This window comes from Octopus sinensis, linkage group LG3 (genome assembly GCF_006345805.1).
Source record: "Octopus sinensis linkage group LG3, ASM634580v1, whole genome shotgun sequence".
Taxonomy (NCBI): domain Eukaryota; kingdom Metazoa; phylum Mollusca; class Cephalopoda; order Octopoda; family Octopodidae; genus Octopus; species Octopus sinensis.
The window spans coordinates 162219016-162231514 of record NC_042999.1 but is presented as its reverse complement, the minus strand read 5'-3'; the positions used below and the strand labels follow the sequence as shown (position 1 = coordinate 162231514).

At 37.9% G+C, this 12499-nt stretch overlaps 1 protein-coding gene across 1 annotated transcript in view; it reads left to right on the top strand.

Moving 5' to 3' along the window:
* Nucleotides 1–12499, top strand: part of LOC118762651 (protein FAM227B-like) — a 110287-nt gene that overhangs the window by 39604 nt on the left and 58184 nt on the right. Inside the window, exons 4-5 of the mRNA XM_036501572.1 lie at nt 9578–9682; nt 9894–9979. Coding sequence (XP_036357465.1) covers nt 9578–9682; nt 9894–9979 — 191 coding nt within the window. The remainder of the gene's footprint in view (nt 1–9577; nt 9683–9893; nt 9980–12499) is intronic.

The following is a 12499-nucleotide window of genomic DNA, read 5'->3' as shown; positions in this document are numbered from 1 at the left end:
GAACTTTGAGTAACCCTTGGATTTTCAGAGTCATACACATGGAGGAGGCTAAATTTCATTTCACCAGCAGCATTTTCTCCCAATAGAAGTTTTAAATCTTTTTTCTCAAAAAAAAAAAAAAAAAATTCTAGCTAGGCGCAGGAGTGGCTGTGTGGTAAGTAGCTTGCTAACCAACCGCATGGTTCCGGGTTCAGTCCCACTGCGTGGCATCTTGGGCAAGTGTCTTCTGCTATAGCTCCGGGCCGACCAATGCCTTGTGAGTGGATTTGGTAGACGGAAACTGAAAGAAGCCTGTTGTATATATGTATATATATATGTGTGTGTGTGTGTATGTGTTTGTGTGTCTGTGTTTGTCCCCCTAGCATTGCTTGACAACCGATGCTGGTGTGTTTACATCCCCGTCACTTAGCGGTTCAGCAAAAGGGACCGATAGAATAAGTACTGGGCTTACAAAGAATAAGTCCCGGGGTCGATTTGCTCGACTAAAGGCGGTGCTCCAGCATGGCCGCAGTCAAATGACTGAAACAAGTAAAAGAGTAGAGTATTGGCTTCCTGAAAAGTGTAGTTTCATCAACATAGTATATTTTACTCTGGTGTACAGCATCCTTCAGTAATCATATTCTTCAGCTGTACAGGGTATTTGATAACAGACTCTGTATCAGAACTGGCTGCTTCTTCAGGCATTCTTATGTTGTGCAGTTCTAAGTCCTTCTTAAACCTTTCAAACCAGCCTTTACTAACAAGAAAAGTTTTTTCATTGGAAACTTCATCTTCATTGTTATACAAATGATCATAGAAACTTGGCTTTTTTAATTACCGTAGTGCTTATCAGCAAATTATGTTGACTCTGATCCTTAGTCCATCCACTCAAGAGCTATTTCATTTTAAGCATGACAATTAGATTTGTAGAGAAGTAAGTTGTGGGTAATTAATAAAGTAGCTTCTTCAGTATTTGACTTAATTTTCTCTCTCCTGTCATATATTTTTCCCACTGCAGATGCTACAAGCTTTAATGTTTTAGCAATACTCTCTTTTACTTGTTTCAGTCATTTGACAGCGGCCATGCTGGAGCACCACCTTTAGTCGAGCAAATCGACCCCGGGACTTATTCTTTGTAAGCCCAGTACTTATTCTATCGGCCTCTTTTGCTGAACCGCTAAGTAACGGGGACATAAACACACCAGCATCGGTTGCCAAGCAATGCTAGGGGGACAAACACAGACACACGAACACACACACACATATATATATATACATATATACGACGGGCTTCTTTCAGTTTCCCTCTACTAAATCCACTCACAAGGCTTTGCTCGGCCCGAGGCTATAGTAGAAGACACTTGCCCAAGGTGCCACGCAGTGGGACTGAACCCGGAACCATGTGGTTGGTAAACAAGCTACTTACCACACAGCTACTCCTGCGCCTATGGGCGCAATATGGCTGATTTTTTTTTATCTTCCATATGAAGTCTTTTTAAAATGTCTTGTTTAATATCCAATGTGAATCTTTTGTGGGTTCTTTAGTTCCATTTGATGGTTTCTTTCCCAGGTATCTTGAGTTGTAGCTAAATCCAAGTTGCAGCTATCAGTAATTATCCATAACATACATAATAAAATAATGTGGCACCAGGAAAAAAACCATTTTGTGAGCACAAAATACTTGTCTTATACATATGGTTGTAAGAATGAAAATGAAGATGCGGAGGAGTGAGGTGTGAGGAAGCATTGTATAATTACAGTTAGTTGAAGGGTTACCAGTTTCATGAGCATTTTGCCTCTTAGAGCCATGATTTAGGCCATAAAAGTTTGTTTCTCACCTTCTCTCTCTTTCACTCTCTCACACTCTCATTCTTTCACTCTCTCTCCCTCTCTCTCTCACACATGCACTAATACCATTATGTTTTCATACAACTTATTTATTTAATGACATTTCCATCATGTTGGTACTATTATTGAATAACCAACAATAGTTGGTGATTCAAAAGTTGGTAGGTAGATAGTAGTGTGGTGGTGGTGTTGATTGCTTTGGTGATAGTGATAATAGGTGGAGGGTGGGTGTTTGGGGCAAGTATTACTCTCTTTTGCTCTCTTTTACTTGTTTCAGTCATTTGACTGCGGCCATGCTGGAGCACCGCCTTTAGTCGAGCAAATCGACCCTGGGTCTTATTCTTTTGTAAGCCCAGTACTTATTCTATCGGTCTCTTTTGCTGAACCGCTAGGTGATGGGGACATAAACACACCAGCATCGGTTGTCAAGTAATGCTAGGGGGACAGACACACAAACACACACATATATATATATATATATATATATACATACGACAGGCTTCTTTCAGTTTCCATCTACCAAATCCACTTACAAGGCATTGGTCGGCCCGGGGCTATAGCAGAAGACACTTGCCTAAGATGCCACGCAGTGGGACTGAACCCGGAACCATGTGGTTGGTTAGCAAGCTACTTACCACACAGCCACTCCTGCGCCTATTATTCTTGTTAATTGTATTATTGTTGCTGTTTAGTCTGAAGTTAATACTTATTTAGCTTCGATCCAGGGTAACACATTAACTCATCATTGTATTTTATTTTAGATGGAGTTGTTTATCTTGTTGCAGTTGTTGGGTTGTTTGTGGCAGCAGCTGTATTGGTTCTGGTGTTGATGGTAGTGAAGATTGATTTACATACATACATACATACCTATGCACACTTACATACCACCACATATATGCATGCACTTACATGCATATATGCCCACTGTGACCCAAGGTATTATACAAAGGCGGCGAGCTGGCAGAAACGTTAGCACGCCGGGCGAAATACTTAGCGGTATTTCGTTTGCCGTCAAGTTGTGAGTTCAAATTCCGCCGAGGTCGACTTTGCCTTTCATCCTTTCGGGGTCGATAAATTAAGTACCAGTTACGCACTGGGGTCGATGTAATCGATTTAATCCGTTTGTTTGTCCTTGTTTGTCCTCTCTGTGTTTAGCCCCTTGTGGGTAGTAAAGAAATAGGTATTTCGTCTGCCGTTACGTTGTGAGTTCAAATTCTGCCGAGGTCGACTTTGCCTTTCATCCTTTCGGGTTCGATAAATTAAGTACCAGTTACGCACTGGTGTCGATGTAATCGACTTAATACGTATGTCTGTCCTTGTTTGTCCACTCTATGTTTAGCCCCTTGTGGGTAGTAAAGAAAAAGGTATTATACAAAAACACAAACATACATGAATATACATGTATCTGTTTAGTGTGGACTGTTAGAAATAAAGAGTCCTTAATACCATGAAAGCGATTAATAATATTCTATTTCAGTTGAGTCAGTCTCTTGTTATTTGCCTAGAGTTATGACTCTAGGAAAGTCTTAAGCTACGACAGCTGAAACTCAGAGTATCACAAGACTGACTTTACCAAAATCAAATATTATTGTATACACATATATGCATCAATCATGTTAGATATGTGTACATAGAATATTTTATTATATAGTTAGAATATTTTATCATATAATTCTGACTTTGAATCAGAAGATTGCGAGCTCGAGTCTCGTCGTGGTCGAATAATCTTTTATAGGTGCAGGAGTGACTGTGTGGTAAGTAGCTTGCTAACCAACCACATGGTTCCGGGTTCAGTCCCACTGCGTGGCACCTTGGGCAAGTGTCTTCTGCCATAACCCCAGGCCGACCAATGCCTTGTGAGTGGATTTGGTAGACGGAAACTGAAAGAAGCCTGTCGTATATATGTATATATATATGTGTGTGTATGTGTTTGTGTGTCTGTGTTTGTCCCCCTAGCATTGCTTGACAGCCGATGCTGGTGTGTTTACGTCCCCATCACTTAGCGGTTCGGCAAAGGAGACCGATAGAATAAGAACTGGGCTTACAAAGAATAAGTCCCGGGGTCGAGTTGCTTGATTAAAGGCGGTGCTCCAGCATGGCCGCAGTCAAATGACTGAAACAAGTAAAAAATAGAATTAAAAGAATAGTTATTCTAATTGTTAACTATACTTTGATGTTTGCTAAAACTCAGAGATGAGGCCTTTGGCTCAGAAGAAAGTTTAGATTTTAATTTGTTAAACTTATCTGAGTTTCTGTAAGGGCAAAATTACAGGTCATATCCTTAAATTTGTGGTCATACTCTACAATTTACTTTTAAGTATGAAATCCCATAACCTGAGGCAGCTATAATGTGGGGGATGCTGACATATATACATGCATGCATACATACATACACACACACACACATGCACATACATACATACATACATACATACATATACATACATACGTACATATAATATGAACAAAGACACTGATAGTCAATCCACAAAGTAGCAATGATCTGTTCAGTAAGGCATAAAGATATAAACATGAAAAAACAAATAAAACAAATAAGATTGCGTTTTAAGGAGGAGAGAATCAAATATGAAGTTTGGTGAGTAAACTTTATGGTAGAAGAGGTATAGATACATGAAAGAAATCAAAATCAATACTAATCAAACAATGCGTACAATAGAGATAAATATGGTAAATGAAAGGTATAGAAGAGGAACTAATGTTTCAGGTTATAACCTTTATAAGAGAGAAGTAAAAGAAATAAGAGTTTTGAGAGAAAAAGAATTAGATACAATGACGATTTTACAACAGTTATTTACATTGCAGGCCTTGAATAAAAAGGCAGCTGGATAGAGATAGTAGAACTAGAAGTTGAGAGATAGTTTAAATCACAGTGAGAAGGAGAGAATAAGAGAAGAGAGCAAGCAAGAGGAAGAATGGGGGAGCTCTAGTATTTGTGCGTGTGGTTGTCCTTGCAATATAACACTCTTAGCTAAGAATGTAAATATATATGCAAACGCATACACACATGCATACACACACAATTACACATACATACACATTATGATATATAATTTTGCCGTCTCCTGTATATAGTAATTATATAAGCACTCTAATGGAAGCAGACTGGATGATGAAATATATGTAGAGCTCTAAAATCAACAGTAACAGTTGTACATCTAACTGTACACGCAAGATACACCACACAAATGCAGACTTACACGTACACACACACACAGGTGCGGGTGTGGCCGGGAGGGCTGGTAAGAAGCTTGCTTTCCAGCCACATTGTTGCAAATTCAATTTCACTGCATGTCACCTTGGGCAAGTATCTTCTACTATAACCTCAGGCTGACCAAAGTCTTGTGTGTGGATTTGGAAAATGGAAACTGAAAGAAGGCTGTCTCTCTCTCTCTCTAAATATATATATACTCTTTTACTTGTTTCAGTCATTTGACTGCGGCCATGCTGGAGCACCACCTTTAATCAAGCAACTCGACCCCGGGACTTATTCTTTTGTAAGCCCAGTACTTATTCTATCGGTCTCTTTTGCCGAACCGCTAAGTAATGGGGACATAAACACACCAGCATCGGTTGTCAAGCAATGCTAGGGGGACAAATACAGACACACAAACACACACACGCATATATATATATATATACATATATACGACGGGCTTCTTTCAGTTTCCGTCTACCAAATCCACTCACAAGGCTTTGGTCAGCCCGAGGCTATAGTAGAAGACACTTGCCAAAGGTGCCACGCAGTGGGACTGAACCTGGAACCATATGGTTTGTAAACAAGCTACTTACCACACAGCCACTCCTGCGCCTATATGTATATATGTATTCACACACACATACACACAAATGTATGTGTGTATCTTTGTGTCTGAGTTTGTTCCCCACCCCACCACTTGACAATTGGTGTTGGTGTGTTTGTTGCCACTACTTAGTGGTTTGGCAAAAGAAACTGATACGATAAGTATCTGGCTTAAAAAGACACAAGTACTGGGGTCAATTAGTTTGACTAAAATTCCTCAAGGGGGCAGTGCCACCCCAGCATGGCTGCAATTTAATGACTAAAATATTTAAAAGATAAAAGATACAGGCACACATACACATTCATGCACAGAGAAACATGGATATAAGTATATACACATACACACATACACAGAAATGTTGATGTTTGAGTGTATGAGATAAACACATGTGAGTCTAACAATATGTGATCCATTCACATGTGGAAGCACTCCGTCGGTTACGACGATGAGGGTTCCGGTTGATCCGATCAATGGAACAGTCTGCTCGTGAAATTAACGTGTAAGTGGCTGAGCACTCCACAGACACGTGTACCCTTAACGTAGTTCTCGGGGATATTCAGCATAACACAGAGAGTGACAAGGCCGGCCCTTTGAAATACAGGTACAACAGAAACAGGAAGTAAGAGTGAGAGAAAGTTGTGGTGAAAGAGTACAGCAGGGATCACCACCATCCCCTGCCGGAGCCTCGTGGAGCTTTAGGTGTTTTCGCTCAATAAACACTCACAACGCCCGGTCTGGGAATCAAAACCGCGATCCTACGACCACGAGTCCGCTGCCCTAACCACTGGGCCATTGCGCCTCCCCATTCACATGTGCAAGTAGTGACTCTATAGTGGGTAGGGGTGGAAGCATAGCTCGATCATATGTAAGGGTTTGTGTGTGTGAGGCACTTAGCATAGGTGTGTGTACTAGTATAAAGTGAAGTGTGCTTATGGGAATGTAAAACGTATGTGTAGTTAGTGGTCATGCTTCTGTGTGTATGTGATTTCTTGGACTCAGTGCTTGATTTTAATCCTGTCACCTCCACATCCTCAATCAATTTCCTTGATATCGTTGTCTCTATTGACTACCCAAACCTCTCCTTATCTTTGTCCAGTTCTTTTGGGACCCAACAGAATTGGAAAGACATACAACACTTCATCCATTGCATGCAGTTTTATGTCTACAGCCCAAGGGACAGATTAGAGTGTACAAGGAGGCAGGTTTAAATACAAAGCCATTAGAATTTGCTGGCTATACAGGAGTAAATCCTGGAACAGCATAGAAAGGACCAAAAAGAAAATAGATAAGGCCAACTCATGGAATGACAACGGAAAATATCAGTGTCATGTTTGTTGATGCTACCCACTGGTGGCAAACTATCATAACTTGTTGGGAAAACATTAAATAAAATAAATGTATGGATTAATGTAGTAGAAAAGCCAGGAATCCCCATAAAATCCCTGATTTGTAGAACATATCCATTCGATAGGTCCCCATGTATGGAGGACAACAGTATAGTGTGTAGGATGAACTCACAGTTTAACTGTAAGATATAAAAGGTAGTTTATAGCATACGATGTACTGAAGGACAGTGCAGAAACAAGACAACAACTTACATTGAGGAGACAGCACATGGCACAGGGGAGCAAACAGGGGAACACTTGCAGCAGCTCAAAGAGGAAAAAAAGCTCATCAGTGCTCTACCAACATGCTCAATTAGAACATTGAAGCTCAGTTAATAACATAAGCATTAAGGTGTTGTCAACACAGAACAGACATAACACTTAGAGAGATTACAGATGCCACTCACACATAGTAATAGATGGACTGAGCTTCAACAAAAAACACAAATGGAACAATAACACCCACCACCACACTATGCAACATGACAACTAAAGGCAGAATGGAAGGGAAAAATGTAAAGACATACAAATAGTTAATACATAAACCCATATACCCACACACAAAAGACACACATACATATACTTAAGATGAGATGGGGAAAAATAGAAAGATAAATAAGTAAATAAATGAAAAAAACTATAAAGGGCACAGATACAAACAGTATGGTAAGCAACCCCCCACACATACACACACAGATACAGGCACAAACATATACATAGATAAATATACACACTATAGAAGACAGTATAGACTAAGCAGAACAGGAAGAGACATGTGGGATGAAGAGTTGCTGAAGAGATCACAGGTGTGTGACAAAAGATTTCCACACAACTGACATAAAATAAGAACAATAATAAACAAGTAAAGAAGGAATATATAGTGTATTTGTTTATTTGGCAAGTAAAAAAGAAATGACCATCCCAAAATATAACAATACCTGTTTTAAAACACGATTTCATATCAGGAATCTTGCAAAATGCAATACATAAACATAAAAGAATTTTGAAATGTACTGTAATAAATGTGTATCTGTAGCACAGGGCATTAGACAGCAGACTGCTATAATGTATTATATAACAGTTTCATTTCTTATGTAAATGGTAACTTTTTAAAAGATCCAGTAGAGTTCCCTTAAACTAAATATACCTTCAATAAGAACTATTTAGTTACCTTTCAACTAGGGTAATGTTGGGTACTCAGCTAATATCACATGCATATATTTATGCATGCATAGATAGATAGGTGGATAGGTAGGTGGGCAGGTGGGCAGGCAGAGCAAGAGCAAAAGAGATAGCTGTATGTATGTGTGTGTGTGTATACATACATTGCTAAATTGGTTGGATTAGGACACTTCAGTTTTGGTGGGTCCTTGATATATAAAAATGGAAATAGAATGCAAAAGCACTAAATTTACATATCAAAGTCTGTTTATTGTATGTAATTGGTATTGACAAGTTAAACATACATTTATAAAGGTTGAATACAAATCTGTAAATATAGCATAGAAATATACGTAAATGCATAAATGTGTTTTTATATAAATGTTGAATGTTATACATAATTAAAATTAAAGTTTTTGGGAAAGATACTAAAAACTTCAGTCAAAAATGTATCAAATCAAGTAAACCATGTTAAATACTTTAAAATGCATTAAACTTACCTAAGGCAAAAGGTCAGCGGTGGGTCCATCTGGCAAGGGGTCCTGAGGAAGTGGCCTTTTTACTCCCCTATAAATGTGGCTGTGTGTGTTTACTAATTTGAGGTCGGAAAATGATAAAAATGTTGGCTTTCATAAGCAAAAATATTGTGGCACAAAACTGAAAACCATATATATAAAAGTAAAATCAAATTTGAATGCAAATTCAGTAAAAAGCTTATGATTTTGAATCAATAAAACCCATAAGCTTTTTACCTGAATTTGGTTTCTAAAATGAATTTCCTTAGAACCTCCTTCAGACTGTGGGTTTCGGTTTATGAAGGTCTCTCATTTCAATCAATTTCAAACCACATACTTCATATAATGTACTTCTTGTACAAAGGAAAAATCCCTTTGTTACTAATAATGCTGAGAGCAATTTTCTGTTGTATGTTTCAGTTGAATACTTATAGCTTTCTAATTTTCCCTGCATTAAATAAACCCTAATTCAACTTTACATTGTTTAAAAAATAAATCTCTTAGTGATTTATTCTTTAAACGAGGTTGTAATAATACTGAAACATGTCTAGAGTTGTCAACTCCTCTCAAAGTAATCAAAACAATATTCATTAACTACTATTTTTTTTACCCCATCACATGATTATTTGTAATTATCTTTTTAATGTTCCTTGCTTTAAATATGTTAATATTAACTTAAAATATGATTGATTAAACTGACTCTGATATATACATATATTACTAATTTTGTTGATTATGAACATAGTGTAACGATAACACTTTGTAATTATGAGGAAATTCTAAGACACTAATCATCAGCACTTTTTAACTACTTCATTGACAAAATATTGTTGTGAATTCTGTTTTTTATTTCTTTAACTGTCCTTACCTAATTTGGATGACCAATTTGACGGGATTAAAGAAAAAATTAATGCCATTGAATATGATATAGAGGATAATCTCAGTTTTCTGAAAGAAAATATGCCTAAGAAAGGTGAGAATGCTAACACCAGTTGTTTTAAACCTTGATTTATTGTATTCCTGACTGAATAAAGATGTTGACAATGAGTGGATAATGGACAATGATGACAGTAGTGTTAGTGATGGTGTTAATGACAATGATGACAGCAATGATGATGATGATGATGATGACTGGTGGTGGTGTTGATAACAATGATGATGATTTTTGCATATTCTTTTGACAGTGTCAATTACCAATATTGTCAATAAAGCCCATTCAACTCAAGCAAAGAAGGCTCAAAAGAAAAAGGAAAGCATCAAAGATCCTCTGGTACTTCTATCTTTTGTTATTTCTGGAGTTTAACATGTATGTGACTTCAGCAATACAAGCATCAACAATTGATACATGCGCCATTCATTTACACACATCCACTAACAAGACTGTAAGGTAGACACTATAATGTTGCTCAATCCGCTAAATTTTGAATTAGATCCTCCTGTTTTAAAACTGGGTGAACATATTGGATAGTGTTATTCTGTTTACATTAGATTTGACAAAAAAGGAAAGGATGCTCACAGGGCTCACATGGGGCTAAAGAACAAACTTATATCTAAATAAATACAAGGTCTGCTTGCTCTTATCAAGTAAAACCTTGCAGTATGGAGCCATCTACTATATCTCAGCAATGTTTTGTTATAAATTTAGTAAACAATATTATAGATAGGTGAGGCGTGCACAGGGAGCAGGGATTTTGGCCTTTCCAACGAGGGTCATCGAGGTGTTAAGACGTGTGAAGACGTTGCTAAGGTTCGGTGAAGCAGCTGCTATCTTTAGCGTTCGGGTCGGGGCTGTGACAAAGGATCCGTTACCACTGAAGGGTCTCTATCAGAGCAAAGAGATAGTCGATATATAAAGGCACCTACCTTCTCTTCACTCTGATAGAGACCCTTCAGTGGTAACGGATCCTTCGTCACAGCCCCGACCCGAACGCTAAAGATAGCAGCTGCTTCACCGAACCTTAGCAACGTCTTCACACATCTTAACACCTCGACGACCCTCGTTGGAAAGGCCGAAATCCCCGCTCCCTGCGCACGTCTCACGGCTGCCCCTTCCAGTTGCCCCAACTTCCGGTCAACGCACCCAGCTGCTGACATCATTCCACAACTTGCTCTGTATGCTATGTTGTGTATTTGGCAGAGCATGATAATTCTACACACAACTCGTCACCCTGTTTTCGGAGCAGCCACCAAATTTTCAGGGTTTCTCATGTATGGTAGGTTGATGTGACATCATCCACGGAAAAATTTATTTCATCCAATTAAAGCAGGGAATAAGCAACAGCTGTATTGATTAGCTTCATTATTTTGGAAATATGTTTTTTTGGTAGTGGGATGTGTCTTCATTTTTAATCTTTGCCTGAATAACTGCAACTTGTATTTCCTAGAGAATAAATCATTCAGAGAAATTGTGCCACCACCTGCTAAAGTATTGTTAACATATTTAATACAATAAAGACATATTTAATGCATTCAAAAGCTAACCTGAAATAATTATGCATTGAGGAAAGACAATTTTAGTTAATGACTGAAAAAAAATGTCATTTAAATTATTCTGATAAATATGGCAGACAACTCTGGTCTTATTTCAGTTTTATGAGACCTTCTCAGCAAAGCATAGTTCTTGTTAAGCTGAGAATTAATAAATGGAAGTACAGTATTGTATAGCAGATGATGTAGAAAATTAGCATATTTTATAGAAAAAAATTGAGACTAATTATATGAGGAAGTCTGTACTTTGTTGAAGCAATGTAATAAGAACAAAAGATGTCTAGAGCTGTCTCTCATATATGTAAGGGTAATTAAATAATTTTAGTCATTGGATTAATGTTGTCTTTTTTCACTGCATAATATTTCTAATTAGCTTTTTAATGTTCATTAAGTATGTTATTCCAACAAAATATGTATACATAATTACAGGTTATCTCTCTTTACTCTTTACTCTTTTACTTGTTTCAGTCATTTGACTGTGGCCATGCTGGAGCACTGCCTTTAGTCGAGCAAATCGGCCCCAGGACTTATTCTTTGTAAGCTCAGTACTTATTCTATCGGTATCTTTTGCTGAACCGCTAAGTGACGGGGACATAAACACAAAAGCATCGGTTGTCAAGCAATGCTAGGGGGACAAACACAGACACACAAACACATACACATATATATATATATTTATATATATATATATATATACATATATACGATGGACTTCTTTCAGTTTCCGTCTACCAAATCCGCTTACAAGGGATTGGTTGGCCCGGGGCTATAGCAGAAGACACTTGCCCAAGATGCCACGCAGTGGGACTGAACCCAGAACCATGTGGTTGGTTAGCAAGCTACTTACCACACAGCCACTCCACAGATTTTCTATAGGAATTATAGCCAGTGCTGATATGTTACAATGCTTTGTATCTGAATATGTCTAAATTAAACAACAATGTGATCGAAGATGGAAAACTAGGTAATGGGTGTATATGCATATTTCAGGAGTTCTTGCTCCATCTTCAGCATCACATCCAACCCATTAACCATCCATGAACACATCGCTTAAATAGCCATTAAATGTAGCAGTGTAACATGATTGGGTATACCAATTTTACATATTAAACACATTCCTGGCAGCTGTACATGCATATCAATTATGCATATAAAACCATTACCTGTTTTTCCATCTTCGATTGCATTCTTGTTTACAGAAGATTTATTCAGATATATATAAAAGTCAAGTTGTGTGGTGTCTGTCTCCTACGATTTAGATTCCTAACTACTCCCACATTTTATGGTGCAGTTTAACCAAAAC